Below are 17,337 nucleotides of genomic sequence, written 5' to 3'. Positions count from 1 at the left end.
TTAGGACTGAACTTTGGAGAATTGTAATTTTAGGAGGTGTGAGAGGAGGAGATTGTGAATGTGTGGCTAGAGAGGTGGGAGAGAAAGCAGGCAGCATGGAAAGCAAGAGAGGAAGGCAATGCAAGGAGGGAATTTGTCATCTGGGTGTAATGCTCCTGGGAGGTGGAATAGATGAGGACCGTTCCGAAGAGCTCATGGGCTAGGGGGAGAAACACAGGGACACAGATAATATGGAGAAGAAACCCAGGACCTCAGGGAGCACAGATGCTACGTGTGACTATCCTGGAGTGATCAGGGAACGCTTCCTGGAGGAGGTGATACCAGAGATGTGTCTTTCAGGAGGAGTAGGAGTTTGCGAGGAGGCTAGGAGGAGGGGAAAAATAAATTCTGAGAGAATAGTATGGGAAGGAGCAAAATAGTGTGAAACAGCATGGAAATCTCAGAGGAGGGGTCAACAATTTGGAATGGCTGGGCCTATACCTCACCTTCCCACTTATTGGTAATTTATTTATTTATTTTTGGCTGTGTTGGGTCTTTGTTGCTGCGCGCAGGCTTTCTCTAGTTACGGTGAGTGGGGGCTACTCTTTGTTGCGGTGCGCGGGCTTCTCATTGTGGTGGCTTCTATTGTTGCAGAGCATGGGCTCTAGGCACGCAAGCTTCAGTAGTTGTGGCTTGCGGGCTCTAGAGTGCAGGCTCAGTAGTTGTGGTGCACGGGCTTAGTTGCTCCGCGGCATGTGGGATCTTCCCAGACCAGGGCTTGAACCCGTGTCCCCTGCATTGGCAGGCGGATTCTTAACCACTGCGCCACCAGGGAAGCCCACTTATTGGTAACTTAATCAATGGATGTATGTTGGTTCGCCTGGAACAATGTCTGGATGTAGAACTAGAGGAGGTAGCTGTGGCCAGATCATGTGAGTCTTGAAAGTGAAGATGGGGAATTTTAAACTTTACTCTGAGGGCAATGGGGAGCCATGAAAAGTCCCTGGGTAGAGAGGAAACACAGCCAGAGTCTTCTGTTCTGCTGGCCAGTGCAGAGGATGGACTGGAGGGAGAAGTAGCTGCATACTTTTGCAATGGGTGAGAAGGATGCAGGTTGAGTTAGGATGGGGCAAAGGGAATGGGACGGAGTAGAGGAGGAAGAATAGAGAAGACTTGGCAACTAATTAATTCTGGGAGAGCAAGAGAGGGATAACCATGAGAAGTTAAGCCTGGGCAACATTTGTATAACAACATCAAAGTGATCCACTTCTTCCTTCCTCCTTTTAGGGAAGGGCAGGGAGGGTGCCTCTTCCTTGGGGCAGCAGCCTTGCCCAGCTCGTGGTGGGCACTGACGGGCACTGGGGAGAATGGATGGAGTGAGGAGTGCATTTGTGACCACTATCCACAGAAAGAAATCATAATTAGTCCTTTCCCCACTTTTTTTGCCATCAGAGCCTGTGGGCTGGGGAAGCAGACCCTGGGGTCTCCAGTTTCCAGGAGGGAAAAACCTCACAGTGTGTAGACAGCCTGAGCCCTGGGGGGCTTGTTAGTGTCTGGGGAGCCCCTGGGACAGCAGCTCCAGGGAACCCCTGTATAACAGGAATCCGGTCCTTAGCCCCTTCTCTCTCAGGCAGTGAGCAGAGAGTGATGTCAGCGGGCGCCGTGGGAGCCTCCCTCGGCCATGGTGAATATGGATTCAGGGCCCCTTCCTGGCTGCAGAAGCCACCCTGGTCCATCCCCAGTCCTAGTGGTGAAATCTGAGAATGAGTTGGTGGAGAGAGAAATGCCGGAGTGACTGAGCATTCATCTGAAAACAGCCAACAGGGCCGGATTTGGATGACATTTGCCCAAAAGGTGTTCAATTCTGTTTTCTGTGTGGAATGTGGGATGGAGAAGATGATGATATTTGCTTAGGAAGGGAAGGGGAAACCTCAAGGAGAACTGTCCATTGCCATGCACGCCGACCTGCATCTAGAACCCACACCAGAACCCTGACCTGCACAGGCATGTGAGCAGACAGGGGGAGAAGGGTGGGGCTAATGCGTGCAGTTGGGGTGCAAAATGCACACATGTGTGCCCTGCAAGCATCAGGCACACACATGCACACACATGTATCTGGGAGCTTCATGGGCACAAATGCACACACACACATATAGAGTCATTTAGCAGTGAGGGCTCAAAGGCGATGGGGAAGGGGCACCAGCTTTGGGGGAGGCTTCCTGATGGAAAAGGAAAGACTCCAGATCCTAGTCCCATGTGTTCCTCAGCTTTCACCCTCACTGTGGGGGCGGCCATGGGCGTGCCCCTGAGCTTGGGACTCACTGGGTCCCAACTCTCCCACTAAACAAGCAGCTTGCCTGGAGATCTGTCCATGGGTGCAATTGTCACGGGTTCCAGGTATGCAAATAAGGAACTTTCTAGTCCTGTAACCTGACTTCCTTTTGGCCAGGCACTCTCACTGGTCACAATTGGAAAGCGGACTTTGGATACATTGAGGCAAACTCAAACTCATAGCTTCTCAGCTGCCGCAGGGTTAAATTTTAGTCACGGGCTTCCCTTGTGGCTCAGTGGTTAAGAATCCGCCTGCCAATGCAGGGGACACGGGTTCGAGCCCTGGTCCGGGAAGATCTCACATACCACGGAGCAACTAAGTCCGTGCGCCACAACTACTGAAGCCCGCGTGCCTAGAGCTCCACAACAAGAGAAGCCACCACAATAAGAAGCTGGCACACCGCAACGAAGAGTAGCCCCCGCTCGACGCAACTAGAGAAAGCCCACGCGCAGCAACGAAGACCCAATGCAGCCAAAAAACAAACAAACAAAAGAAAACAAACAAATAAATAAATTTTTTTAGCCACGTTCAGGGCTTCCCTCTTTACTCTTCCTTCTCTCTGGACTGGGCAGATGCCACCTCCGTGGTGAGGATGGGGAGGTGCCTGCCAGCTGTCTGCATGAGTCCACTGTGCTCGGCGTGTGTCTGCCCCAGCATTCCCTGAGATGAACAGAATCTCCTCTCATCCTGGCTGGACTGATCCCACCCTCCCCCGCCCCCGCCCCCTCATACAGCTTTGCCAGCTCCCACACCCTGCTCTTTCTCCCACACCCATATCTAACCCATCAGGAAATTCAGTGGGCTCCACCTGCACAATCTGTCCAGAATCGGCCACCTCTCACCACCTCCGTGGTCCCCACCCATAATCACTCACCTGGACCAGCTCAGCCACCTCCTCTTTGGTCTCCTGGCTGTCACCCATGTCCCCCCACATTCTGTTATCCCACAGCAGCCAGAGGGCACCTGGGAGCCTCTGAGTCAGGTCATGTACCTCCTCTGCTCAGAATCCTCCTTGGCTCCCATATCACTTGGTATAAAAGCCAAAGTCCTCACTCTGACCCACAAGATGCGCTCAGCTCAGTCACCTCTCTGCCCTCACCTCCTTCCTCCATCTCAATCACTCCCTCTATCTCCCTGTTTGTCCTTGCGGTTCTTGTTCCAGGCACAGTCTGGCCCCAGGGCCTTTGCATGGGCTGTTGCCTCTACCTGAAATGCTCTTCCCCATGCACTTTCTTGACTGATTTCCTAATTTCTTTCAAGCATGAATTTGGGGCCTTTGCCAAGCTGGGACAAGCCACCCTGGCCCATTCCCAGCCCTCAAGGTGAGATCTGAAAATAAGGAGGGGAAACAAGAAATTTCAGAGCAACTGAGCATTAAACCTCAGCAAGTCCTTTTCTGACGGTCTTATGTAAAATTGCAGCCCTCCTCAGACCCCTCAATTACTCCCTAAGTTCTCTGCTTTTTCTTTTTCTGTAGCACTATCTTCCAACATACGGTCTCACTTATTTAGTTATCATGTTCATTGCTTATTTCCTGATTCACTTCCCTAGAGCCTTTTGCTCCTCCAAAGCTGGGATCTCTGCCCATTTAGTTCCCTGCTGTGTCCTTAGTGTCCAGAGCAGTGCCTGGCACAGAACTGATGCTCAATGAATGTGTATAGCATGAAAGGTGACCCTGCAAAACTTGCAACCCTTGAAGCACAGCCTCCAGAGGCAGACTCCTGGCTTCACATCTTGGTACCATCACTGTGAGAATGTAAGCAGATGATCCCCTCTATGCTCTGCTTCCCCAGCAGTGCAAAGCCGAGAATAATAATCCCAGCTATCCTTGCAAGGAGTCTGAGACCAAAGGATTCATACCATTGTTTAGGGAATCTCACTATTATCTGTAAGCTCAGAGGATCAATATCTACTTGCGCAGATGAGGCTCAGAGGGGCAAAGCCAGCTACCCAGGGTCACGCTGCTCCTAGTTAGTGAAGGTGCCAGTATTTAAACACAGGTCTTTCTGATTCCAGAGCTCAATTTTGTTGTCTCTGCCTGTCACTGTCTTGAGCACAGGATTTCTGCTTTATGTAATGGGGATTTTTTATCAGTTAGTGACCTCCCTATCACTGGAGGCAGGTAAGTAGAGGCTGGATAATTGAGGTCGAGGAGACTCCTACACTGAGTTTATGCTGAGGGGTGTTTCCTTCTCAATTCACCTATTCATGAGGCCCAAGAAAGGCTGACATTCCTGGAGGAAGCTCGTGTTAATATTATGAAGGGCCCCTTCCCCATATGACAACGGCAGTTGGAAGTCCATCAACTTGGTCTCGATTTCTCCCTCTAAAAAGCATCAACTCACTCGAAAATTCCTCTAATTCCCTTAGGTCCCCACACATGCTTCCTGTGATCTTCCTAAAAAGTCTTCCTCATGGCTTGCCAGGGAGCCAAGTCACCTACCTATTTGCAGTTTTTACTAGACATTTGCTCTTCAGATCATATATTGAAAATGTTCATCACAAATGGCGTTAGCATATTTTGTATTTCAAAGGGAACCTCTTTATCTCTACCCTTAGCTTCCTTTTTCCAAACCAGATTGATTAAACTTCTTGAAGAACAATAAAAAATATTTACCCAGAGGAAAAAAAAATCCCTCTAAGAAATGTTATTTCTCTGTTTACAAAAATCCCCATTCAATGTAGAAAAATTGGGACATACAAAAAGAATAAAAAACACATGCCTTTGTAGTGAGTCAATTAGGATCTGATTGTTTTGTTACCCTTTTCTCAGAAAACACATAAATGAGAATTCTTCTCATGTCATCAATTATTCTCAGAGACGTGACTTTAATGATAGTCCATCTTCTCTCCTATTAAAGTTTTAGGGTTTTTCCCCTCTTAATGGTTTGTAAGGGCATTTTATTGAACACATGTTGTTCCTTTTTTTTTTTTTAACTTTAAATAATGCTACTATGAATATCCTTGTACCTGGTGTCAGATAATTTCTTTATGAGAAAAATCTAGAAGCAGAATTATAGAACCAAAGTAGGACTTCAGATAAATGACAAATTGCATGTTCCTGCAACCAGCAATGTAAAGATGATGGTAGACGGCCTCGTTCTGCACACACTCATTAACACCCAGCACTCATTTTCCTCTTTAATCTTTGCCAATTTGATAATTAAAAAAAATGCTATTTAGGTATTTTGCCCATTTTTTGATTTTTTTTTGTTTTTTTGATATTGAGCAGTATGAGCTGTTTGTATATTTTGGAAATTAAGCCCTTGTCAGTTGCGTCATTTGCAAATATTTTCTCCCAGTCTGTAGGTTGTCTTTTCATTTTGTTTATGTTTTTCTTTGCTGTGCAAAAGAAGAGCCAAAGATTTTTTAGGGCCACAACCTTTTCTAGTTTATGATTTGCCTATACGTTTACTTCAATTTAACAATGTTTTGTGATATTCAGAAATTACACTTTTTTAGCGGTCATAATCCAGCTACTTTTTTTCTCTGTGAAGTCTTCCAGCTAATTGAATTTCTATAATTCTCACTATATAAAGGCTCTGATGTTCTTTCTGATACAGTTTAATGTGAAATAAAAGAGCTTCTTTCAGACACGTGCTCTGGGCATCTCTGCCAAGTGTGCCTTTTCTTAGATCTAGATTTCTCAAGTGGAGTCTAAGATTCTTAGTTTTGGAGTTTCATTTTGCTTTATTTAGTTTTTGAAGATTTCAAGTCAGGCTTTGCTTTTTTTTTTCACAGTGTGAATCCCTCACTGGAATTTCCCTAAGTTGAATATTCTTTTAGTTTTATTTGTGCTGGATCAGATGTTGGCAAACTATAGCCTGAGGGCCAAATCTGGCCCCCTGCCTGTTTTTGTAAATAAAGTTTTATTGAAACAGTCATGGACACGTATACATTGTCTATGGTTGCTTTTACACTAGATGGGCAGAGCTGAGCAGTCATGACAGAGATCGTACAGCCCAAATGGCCTAAAATAGCCACTATCTGGCCTTTTACAGGAAAAGTTTGCACCCCTGTGCTTGATCAACAGGGCTGCCTGCTTCCTGCTTCCTGGTTTTCCTTTCTTCATGAAAAATAGGCATCCCTTCCTCACTTTTTACACCTGTTAAGTTCTTTGATGGTCCTGACTAGTCCTTTCTTTATAAACAGAATGTCTTTGGACTTGATCAAGCACATTTTTGTTGTTTTTCTCTATTTTATATATTCTCAGAACTATAATAATAATAATTTAAAATTTATTTTTCACAAATTAAAATTTCAACAAACTTCCAAAACATTTAAAGGGTCATTCTCAATTTCTCTCCTCCCATTGCTGCAGGTGAGTAATTTCAGGGGCACAGCTATTTATTCTAAGGGTCACCGGCTTGCAGATTACCCAAAATGCCACTAGATGGCGCATAAATCAGGACTCATCTCTCCACCGCCTCCACCCATCCTCGTTTCAGAGTTGGTATTTCAGGATTTCAAGGCTGAAATGTGCTTCTCTCCAAACCAATTAACTCTTGATAAGCAGGGAAAGATTACATTAGGACCATTTTCCAAATGAGCGCAAAATACTCAGAAACATTCCAAAATAGGTTATATATATTTTTCTGAGCTAGTAGGTTAATTGATTATAAAATAATAAAACTATCGCCAATCCAGGATTTTTACTAATTCTTCATTGTTTGAATTAAAATGGTCAATAATTTTATGGGAATTTCCTGGCGGCCCAGTGGTTAGGACTCCGTGCTTCCACTGTAGGGGGCACGGGTTCCATCCCTGGTGGGGGAACTAAGATCCCGAATGCCGGCAGCGTGGCCAAAGAAAAAAAAGGTCAATAATTCAGAGTTATTTTCCATTTAATTAACACAGATATATTTATTAGCACAAGGCCTAGGGCCTGCAATACTATTAGAAGGCTCATGAAATTGTGTTAATTTCTAAGATCAGAAGAAATAAGTAAATTTTTAGGGTGAAAATTATATTCATTTTACACCAACACAGTCCTAAAATGTAAAATTTTAAATTTTTATAAAACTGAAATAAATTAAAAAGTTAAATTGTATTTAATTTATTTAATAAATTAAATTGTATTTAAATAAAAAAATAAATAAAAATTAAAAACGATTTTTTTTCTTTGGCTGCTCTGCAAGGCTTGTGGAATCTTAGTTCCTGGGCAAGGGATGGAACCCCTACTCCCTGCAACGCAAGTGCGGAGTCCTAACCACTGGACTGCCAGGGAATTCCCTTTTTAAAACAAAAACAAAAACAAAAACAACTTTTATGGAGGAAGGCACAAGTACCTAGGGCTCATGGAAGACTTGATGTAGCCCTGGGTATTAGGTTTCCTAAAAGTATTCCTTCGTTCATTTCAGACATCGATGCTACAGGCTTTGCCTTTCTTGGGTATTCTTTTCACACGGATTGTAAAGGACCCTGTAAATTCCTGGACCATATCCCCCTGGCCCTTATGCCCTTTCTTACCTGCCAGACTCTGAATTTCCCTGTACATGTGGCAGGTTTGGAAGTACTGGGAGATGAACGCCTCCTGGTCAAAACTCTTGAGCAAGACGATTGGGGGCTGGTGGATAAACATCCCACTTCCCTTGCTGCCCCTCAGGGACCTCCAGGTGGGATTAAATTGTAGTGGTCCCACTAAAGAATGTCACTGGCCACCTGGCTCTTCAAGGATTGAGTAATTGGCCACTGCAGTCACTGACCTTCAACACACCCTGAAAGGGTTCAGGAATGAGGCTCTCTGTGCTCTGGGAAAACTGACAGAACAGCCCTTCAGATAGTTAGATATTTTCAGGAGAGATTTTTTTTGTAAATAAATTTATTTATTTTATTTATTTATTTTTGGCTGTATTGGGTCTTTGTTGCTGTGCACAGGTTTTCTCTAGTTGCAGCGAGTGGGGACTACTCTTTGTTGCGGTGCGCGGGCTTCTCATTACGGTGGCTTCTCTTGTTGTGGGGCATGGGCTCCAGGCACGTGGGCTTCAGTAGTTGCAGCACACGGGCTCAGTAGTCCATGGGCTCAGTAGTTGTGGCTCACGGGCTTAGTTGCTCCGCGGCATGTGGGATCTTCCCGGACCAGGGCTCGGACCCGTGTCCCCTGCATTGACAGACGGATTCTTAACCACTGCACCACCAGGGAAGCCCCAGGAGAGACTTTTGTGAACCCAATTTCTTGCATCTTCCCATACTTAGAAAAGCACTAAAATCATTAACTAAGATAACTGTGCCTTGTGACCAGCAGTAATTTTCTACCAAGATGTGTGCTTGATTGCACACCCCCTTCTCCAGAATTACATATGTGCTGACCTGCTCCCCACCTCTTCGGAGCAGTTGCTCAGAGCTCTCTGAGAGGCTGTCTCCTGGGCTATAGTCCTCAGTAAGTCCCCAAATAAAACTGAAACTCACAGCTCTCATTTTGTGTGTTTTTATTTCAGTCAAAACCTTGATAATACACTTTTATTGTCTGTCTCCCTTCCCCACTCCACCACCCATGGCTTTGGAGATGAGGCAAGGATTACTTAGAGACTCTAAGAACTATAATAATTATGTGACATGATAGAGATGCTGAATATGGCTACAGTAGTAATCATATTACAATATATCAATGTATCCCAGGCCCTGGTGACCACCATTTTACTCTTTTTTTTTTTTTTTTTTTACAAGTTTGGCTTTTAGGTTCCACATATAAGTGAGATCACACAGTATTTTTCTTTCTCTGTCTGACATCATACTTGGCATGATGTCCTCAAAGTCCATCTATATTGTCGAAAATGGCACTATTGCCTTCTTTCTCACCACTGAATAACATTCCAATGGGTCTATGTACCAATCTTCTTTATCCATTCATCTGTTAATTGGCACTCAGGTCATTTCCATATCTGTAATTTTCTCGTCTGTTGAAGAGCTGCTAGCTGGGTGATATGAGGAAAACTGACCTCATTTCTGAGTCTCTTTTTCCTTTTTTTCTTTTTTCTTTTTTTTTTGTAAAACAGGGATGATTATCCTGTCTCACTGGTATCTGTTGCTTAGCAGAGCCTTATTAAGTTGTCCTATTCCATTTCCTCTGCTTCCTCCTCTCAGGTTCCTGAGAAGCAGTGGGAAAATGCCACCTGGCTGGTGACGGAGTTCATGCTGGTGGGTATCTCCACCTTCCCAGGCCTGAGGACCACCGTCTTTGCACTGTTCTTCCTCACATACTTGGTTACCCTGAGTGGCAATGTCACCATCATCACCATCATACACGCGGATCGGACCCTTCACGCTCCCATGTACCGCGTCCTGGCCGTGCTGTCCCTCTCTGAGACCTGCTACGCGCTGGTCACCATCCCCAATATGCTGGCTCATCTGCTCATGGAGAGTGGCGCTATCTCCATCCCTGGTTCTTGGGCTCAGATGTTCTTCCTCCTGGGCCTGGGACGCAGCCACTGCTTCCTCCTTACCCTGATGGGTTACTAAGCTAGGTTGCCATCTGTCATCCCCTGCGTTATTGGGTGATCATGAGACCCACAGTTTGCCTCTACCTGGGAGCCCTGGTTTTCTGCTTCGGGTCCTTGGTGGCCTTGATCGAGACCAGCCTGACCTTCTCCTCGCCCTTCTGCCGCAGCGACCGCGTGGAGCACTTCTTCTGCGACATCACCCAGGTCCTGAAGCTCAGCTGCGCGGGGAGTGCCAGCAAAGCGCTGGCCATCTTCTTCCTGAGTATCCTCGTGGTGCTAGTCTCCTTCCTCCTCATCCTCCACTCCTACACCTTCATTGTGGCCGCCCTCCTGAGGATCCCCTCAGCAACCGGCCGGCACAAGGCCTTCTCCACCTGTGTGGCCCACCTCACCGTGGTCATGGTGCATTTTGGCTGCACCTCCATCGTCTACCTGCGGCCTGAGTCCAGAGGAAACCCGGACCAGGACGGCCTGGTGGCTGTGTTCTACACGGTGGTGACACCGCTGCTGAACCCGGTGGTATACACTCTGCGCAATAAAGATGTGAGGGTGGCATCGAGGAGGACCCTGGCGCGAAGTCGCGGAGTTTTAAAATTAACACTCGTCCTAAGTTCCGGCTCTAGCTTTTTCATGAACACTTGCCCTGCCTGACAGTTCCCCCACCTGGAAAACAGAGGCCACTCCCATAACCTTAAATGAAATAGCCTGGGTGAGGCAATTTACAAACAGTGCCTGAGACCCAGCATGAACTCCATAAAGGCTACCCTTTCCCTTCGTCTTCGTTTCCTTGACTTTGCTGGGTTGCAACGCGGTCTGCAGAGCATGATGGTCACTAGTGGAGGGCGGCCCTGACCCTACCCGGTGCTGGCGGGCAGTGGAGGGCAGTGCTTTACATAGCAGTGAATAGGGGTTGGCACCCGGTCCAGCATCCTTTTATTTTGTCTCGCTCAGAAGTAGTTCACTTTTTTGGGGGGGGAGGGGGGCGGGCGGAATGAATGTTACCAACCAAAGGCTGCCTTTATTTTTCCTGTCACACTTAAATGATGTTTTCATGATTGTTGGCCACCTCTCTCCCCCTTGGGTCCTTTATTTCTTTGGTATATGATGGGGAAAGAAAGAAAAAAGGAAGAATTAAAATTTTTTTATTGTAGTAAAATATATATAACAAAATTTATCGTTTTATCCTTTTAAAATTTTCTTCTTATTGTTGAATTTTATGAATTCTTTGTATATTTTGGATAACAGTCCTTTATGAGATATGTCTTTTGCAAATATTTTCTTCCAGTCTGTGGCTTGTCTTCTCAGTCTCTTGATACTATTTTTTCCAAGTATTTATCACTAACTAAAATGATCTTATTATCTATTGTTTGTCTCCTTTAGACAGTGTAAGGTCTTCGTACAACCTCTCACTACAGTGTAAGGTCCAAAAATAACGTGTATTTCCAGTGCATAGCATGGAGCCTGGTATTTTGGATGCAGTTGACAAATATTTGTTGATTGAATGAATGGATGAGAACTGTTAACATTTTTTAGTTTGCTTTATTCTTTTGAAAATGGCATTAAGCTCTTTTAAGTTCTTCCATCTCCTTTTTAAAATTTTGAAGCTCAATTTCAAATTATCGCCATTTTCATCTTCAAAATTAAGGATAATTTTTAGCCACTTACAATAGCATGAGATGAATTTCTACTATTTAATCATTTTTAAGTGTACAACTCAGTGGCATTAATTACATCCACAAGTTTGTGCAACCATCATCACCATCTCTTTCCAAAACTTTTTTCATCCTCCTAAATTGAAATTGTGTGCCCTTTAAGTAATGACTCGTCATTCCCCCCTCTTCCCCATCCCTGGTAACATCTAACTTACTTTCTGTCACTATGACTATGCCTATTCTACATATTTCATATAAGTGGAATCATATAATACCTGTCCTATTGCGTCTGGCTTATTTCACTTAGCATAACGTTTTGAAGGATCATCCATGTTGTAGCACATATCAGAACTTCATTCCTGTCTATGGCTGAATAATATTCCATGTTATTCACATGGATATATATATATATTTTGTTTATCCATTCATCTGTTGATGGACACTTGGGTTGTTTCCACATTTTGGCTACTGTGAATAGTGCTGCTATGAACATTTGTGTATATGTATCTGATTGAGTCCTTGTTTTCAATCCCTTTGGGTATGTAACTAGGAGTGGAATTGCTGGATCATAAGGTAATTCTGTTTAACTTTTTGAGAAATCACCAAATTGTTTCTCATAGTGGCCGCACTATTTTACATTCCCACCAGTAGTGTACTAGAGTTCTAATTTCTCCACATCTTTGTCAACACTTGTTATTTTCTGGTTTTGAAGATTTTAGCCATCCTAATAGATGTGAAGTGAGTTTTGTAGTTTAGTAGTTCACTTTTGTTTAATTAAACACAGATGATGGATTGAAATCATCCAAAGTATCTTCTCTGACCACAATGGAATGAAATGAGAAATGAGTAACAGAAGGAAAACTGGACACTTTACAGATATATAGAAATTAAACAACACACCTTTGATCAATGGGTGAAAGAAGAAATTACAAGTTAGATTGGAATATACTTAAAGTGAATGAAAATGAATGCACAACATACCAAATCTTGTGGGATTCAGCAAAAGCTATGCTCAGAGGGAAATTCATAGCTGTAAGCACTTACATTAAAAAAGAAGAAAGATCCCAAGTCAGTAACCTAACTTTACACCTCAAGGAACTAGAAAAAAAGAGTGAGATAAACACTAGTGGTGAGGCTTCCACTATAAGTTTTGGTGAGGATGTAGAGAAATTGGAACAATTGCACACTATTGATGGAATTATAAAATGGTGCAGTTGCTATGGAAAATGGTATGGTGATTCTTCAAAAGATTAAAAATGAAAAATAGAATTACCATATGATCTAGCAATTTGACTTCTGGGTATATATAGAAAAGAACTGAGGGACTTCCCTGGTGGTCCAGTGGTAAAGAATCCACCTTACAATGCAGGGGACGTGGGTTCAATCCCTGGTCAGGGAACTAAGATCCCACATGCGGCAGGGCAACTAGGCCCGCATGCCACAACTACTGAGCTCGTGTGCCTCAACTAGAGCCTGTGAGCTGCAAACTACAGAGCCCACATACTCTGGAACCCACGCACCACAACTACAGAGCCCACATGCCCTGGAGCTGCATGCTACAGCTAGAGAAGAGAAAACCTGTACACCACGACGAAAGATCCCACATGCCTCAACGAAGATCCTGCATGCTGCAACTAAGACCCGACACAGCCAAAAATAAATAAAGTAAATAAATAAATAATAAATAAATCTTAAAAAGGAAAGAATTGAAAGCAGAGTCTTAAAGAGGCATTTGTACACTCATGTTCATAGCAGCACTATTCGCAGTAGCCAAAAGGTAGACGCATCCCAAGCACCCACTGACAGATGAATGGATAATCAAAATGTGGTATATACACACAACGAAATATTATACAGCCTTAAAAAAGGGCAGTCTGACAAATGCTACAACGTGGATGAATCTCGAGGACTCTACACTGAATGAAATAAGCCTGACAAAAAAGGACAAATATTGTATGATTCTGCTTATATGAGGTAACTAGAGAGGTCAAATTCATAGAGACAAAAAGTAGAATAGTGATTGCCAGGGGCTGGAGCCGGGAGAGGGAGAATGGAGAGTTGTTTAATGACTATGAAGTTTCAGTTTTGCAAGATGAAAAAGTTCTAGGGATGGATGGTGGTGATAGTTGCACGACAATGTGAATGTACCTAACACCACTGAACTGCACACTTAAAAATGGTCACAGTGGTAAATTTTATGGTATGTGTATTTTGCCCCAATTACAATTTAAAAAGTTACTGCTATGAGAGGCAGGCAGTATTAGCAAGAGAAGGATTTCTTTGTCTTGTAAATATCTTGGTGCTGAAACACCTGAAGGCATCTTCCTAGGCAGAACCAGAAGGACTGGTGCCACTTAGCCTAATGAGTCAATCATTCACAGCATCTAATTCAAACTGTCCTTCGAGCCCTGGAATGGCTTCTTGTGGCTGGTGACCCACAGACTTGAAAAAAGAACTTTCAATCTACATGCAAAATAAATGTTAAAGCCATAGTAAACCAAAAACCTCAGTGGAAGCATGGGAAGCACACAGAAGTCACTGAATTTAGCAATTAAAATATTTAGTTAGGCAGAAATTGTGAAGACTGCCATTGCTGAGAGTAAGGTCTTTGTCCATGGTCCTTGGCTCTATCCTCTGGGAGGTTCCTCACTGGCTTCTGTTCCCCATCACCACTTCTGAAGCTTTCTCATTCCATTTCCTGCTGGTATGATTTTAAGGACCTCATGGTACAATCTTGGGGCATTGTTGGGTTTTTTGTTGTTGTTGTTTTTTTGGCTTCACCTCGAGGCTTGCAGGATCTTAGTTCCCGGGCCCACAGTGAAAGCGCTGAGTCCTAACCACTGGACCGCCAGGGAACTCCCTGGGGCATTGTTTTATATGCCAGAGAGTCATGATCTTTTGCAGGCCAAGCTCATAGTTTCTCTCAAAAATTTAGTAGGTGTCTGGTCTTTTTTTCTTCAGGTAGCTCCATGGGCAAGTAACAACAGCCAAAGATTTCCGCTGGCACAGCTTTTTTTTTCCTTTTCACTTTTTAAACTGTGGCAAAATACATACAACATAAAACTGACCATCTTAACTCCTTTGAAATGTATGGTAGTTCAGTGGTATTAAATGCATTCAGAATGTTGTGCCACCACCCCCACCATCCATCTCCAGAACTCTTCATCTCATAAAACTGAAACTCTGTCCCCATGAAACGCTAACTCCTCATTCCTCACCACCCCCTGCCCCCCACCAGCCCTTGGCAACCACCATTCTACTGTCTTTTCTTTATGAATTTGAACTACTCCAAATAGCTCATAGAAGTGGAATGATACAGTATCTGTCTTTCTGTGACTGTTATTTCAATGAGCATCACGTCCTCAAGGTTCATCCACCTGGCGTAGTTCTTAAACCCGAATGATGCCCTCATTTATTTCCTGGCTTCTATACTTGATTGGACCTTGGCATTCTCTCGAGGATGCTGAGAAATGGTTAATCTCTTGCTACAACTGCCTCAACAGGGCCACTTTGTATCGCTCCTTCCCCTTGAACCCCAAATCACCAGACTCAGTCCATTTAAATTGTAGTCTGCATGGAGAGAGACTACCTCAATATTGTTAGGGTCCCTTCTGCCTCTGCTTGCCTCAGTACGCCTCTCTCTTTAATGACAGTGGCAAGAAGTAGCAAACAAACATAACAAATAATCTGGCTTTTCCTAACCACTTCCCAGAGGGCTATAGACTCAATAAACACAGTCTGCTCTGCAAGACTCAGTTTTACCTGCCTGGTGAGGATGACTAGAGGTCCAGGTGGCGCTGTCTTTGGTTCAAGGAGATGGAAGCAAGGACTGCGGCCTTGCATCACAGTTTAGAAGGAGCCTGGTGCCTTGGGCTCCTTCTTAAAGGCTGTAAGACTGCTTAGAAACACAGGTCACCTCATGCCCACTGAACCAGGGGGTCTGGAGATCTGGGTTCCAGTTTAGCTTTGAACCACTTGCTGAGACATGGGAGGGTCCCTTTCCTTCTCTGTGTCTCAGAGGTCATTAAACGAAGGAAATGGCACATGGTTTTTTCCCTCTTTGACATTTTTAGACCCTATGCTTTCTCTGAAACTCATAAATATGAGGATTGATGAGGAAAGGTCTGGTAAGTTCACTGTTTCCCAAAATGTGAAGCTCTTAACAGTAACATTTCCTGCATGTGGCATGAAAGAAACTTTTGAATTACACAGGCAGAAATTTATCCCTGTCTCAGTTCTCTTTGAAGGCTGATGATTACTTCAAGGAAAAATTTCAGTTTGGTGCTAGTGTATCTTTTAAAAAAATTATTTATTGGGAATTCCCTAGCTGTCCAGTGGTTAGGGCTCCACACTTTCACTGCCAAGGGCCCGGGTTCAATCCCTGGTCGGGGAACTAAGATCCCACATCCTGCATGCTGCATGGTGTGGCCAAAAAAAATTTTTTTTATTTACATAGTGTGAGTGTGTATAATATCTGTCTATATACACACATATGTATGAAGTTACATGTATAATTTTATTTTTAAAGCATCATACAGTAAAATAGATTTTTTAGTGTACAGTTCAATGAATTTTAACACATGCAACCATCACTACAATCTGGATACAGAACAACTCCATCACCCCCCAAAATTCCTCATGCTACCCTCCATATGTCACACTTTCCGTATCCCCTGGCAACCATTGCTCTGTCCTCCTACACTATGGTTTTGTCACTTGGAGATTATCATATCAATGGAGTCACACAATATGTAACCTTTTGAGACTGGCTTCTTTCACTCAGCATAATTTTTTTTTTTTTAGCAATTTAGCTTAATTTTTTTTGAGCCTGTGGGTAGAGAATGCTTTTCCCCTTAAGTTTTTCTTTTTTTTTGGTCATGTCATGCAGCTTGTGGGATCTTAGTTCCCTGACCAGGGATTGAACCTGGGCCCTCGGCAGTGAAAGCACAGAGTCCTAACCACTGGACCGCCAGGGAATGCCCTCCCCCACCCAGGTTCTATTGGGATATAATTGACATACGATATTGTATAAGTTTAAGTTATACAACATAATGATTTATTATTTGTATTTATTATGAAATGATCACCACAATGTTTAGTTAACATTCAGCACTTTACATGGTTATAAACTGTTTTTCTTGTGATAAGAACCTTTAAGATCTACTCTCTTAGCAACTTTCAAATATACAATACAGTATTGTTAACTGTAGTTACTACGTTGTACCTTACATACCCAGGACTTACTCATCTCATAACTAGAAGTTTGTACCTTTTGACTACCTTCATCCATTTCCTCTACCCCTCACCCCCTGCCTCTGACAACCACCAACTGGTTCTCTGAGCATAATTGTTTGAGATTCATCCAAGTTATTGTGTTACCGTATTTTGTTCTTTTATTGCTGAGCAGTGTTCTATGGTATGGATGGATCACGGTTTGTGTAACCACCTAATGAGGGGCATTTTGGTTTCTCCAGTTTTTGGCTATTACATATAAAGCCACTATGAACAATCATGTGCAGGTTTTGTGTGACTTAGGTTATTCAAAACCCCTTCTGGTTTCCCAACTCACTTAGAATAAAATTCAACATAAGCACAGTGGTATCTGGGTGGGCCCCCAAAACTACACCCTGTGATAGGCATGAGGGAGCCATGTGGTTGAAGCACAGGGCCCATTCTTGAATTGCTTCCAGTCTGGAGGCCCAGGCAGCACTGCTTGAGTTCACAGTCTGCCTCTATCACTTACAAGCTGTGCAACCTTGGGTAAGTTCCTTAACTTCCCTGTGCTTCAGTTCCAGCATCTATAAAATGGGGATATTGCTAATACACCTCCCTTCCAGGGCTGTTGTGAGGATTAAATGAGTTCATATGTCAAAAGGGCATGAAACAGCGCTTGCACATAGTAAGTGCTTGACATAAGATAATCACTATTTCATTA

General features: G+C 43.7%; 1 protein-coding gene across 1 annotated transcript in view; it reads left to right on the top strand.

Moving 5' to 3' along the window:
• Positions 1 to 10,847, top strand: part of NOTCH3 (notch receptor 3) — a 56,422-nt gene extending 45,575 nt beyond the window's left edge. The window contains exon 32 of the mRNA XM_036845775.1: positions 9,395 to 10,847. Coding sequence (XP_036701670.1) covers positions 9,395 to 9,402 — 8 coding nt within the window. The 3' untranslated portion in view covers positions 9,403 to 10,847. The remainder of the gene's footprint in view (positions 1 to 9,394) is intronic.
• Positions 10,848 to 17,337: the final 6,490 nt, after the last annotated feature.

This window comes from Balaenoptera musculus, chromosome 3 (assembly GCF_009873245.2).
Source record: "Balaenoptera musculus isolate JJ_BM4_2016_0621 chromosome 3, mBalMus1.pri.v3, whole genome shotgun sequence".
Lineage (NCBI taxonomy): Eukaryota > Metazoa > Chordata > Mammalia > Artiodactyla > Balaenopteridae > Balaenoptera > Balaenoptera musculus.
The sequence above is the reverse complement of the archived record's forward strand: the minus strand, read 5'-3'. Positions and strand labels throughout refer to the sequence as shown.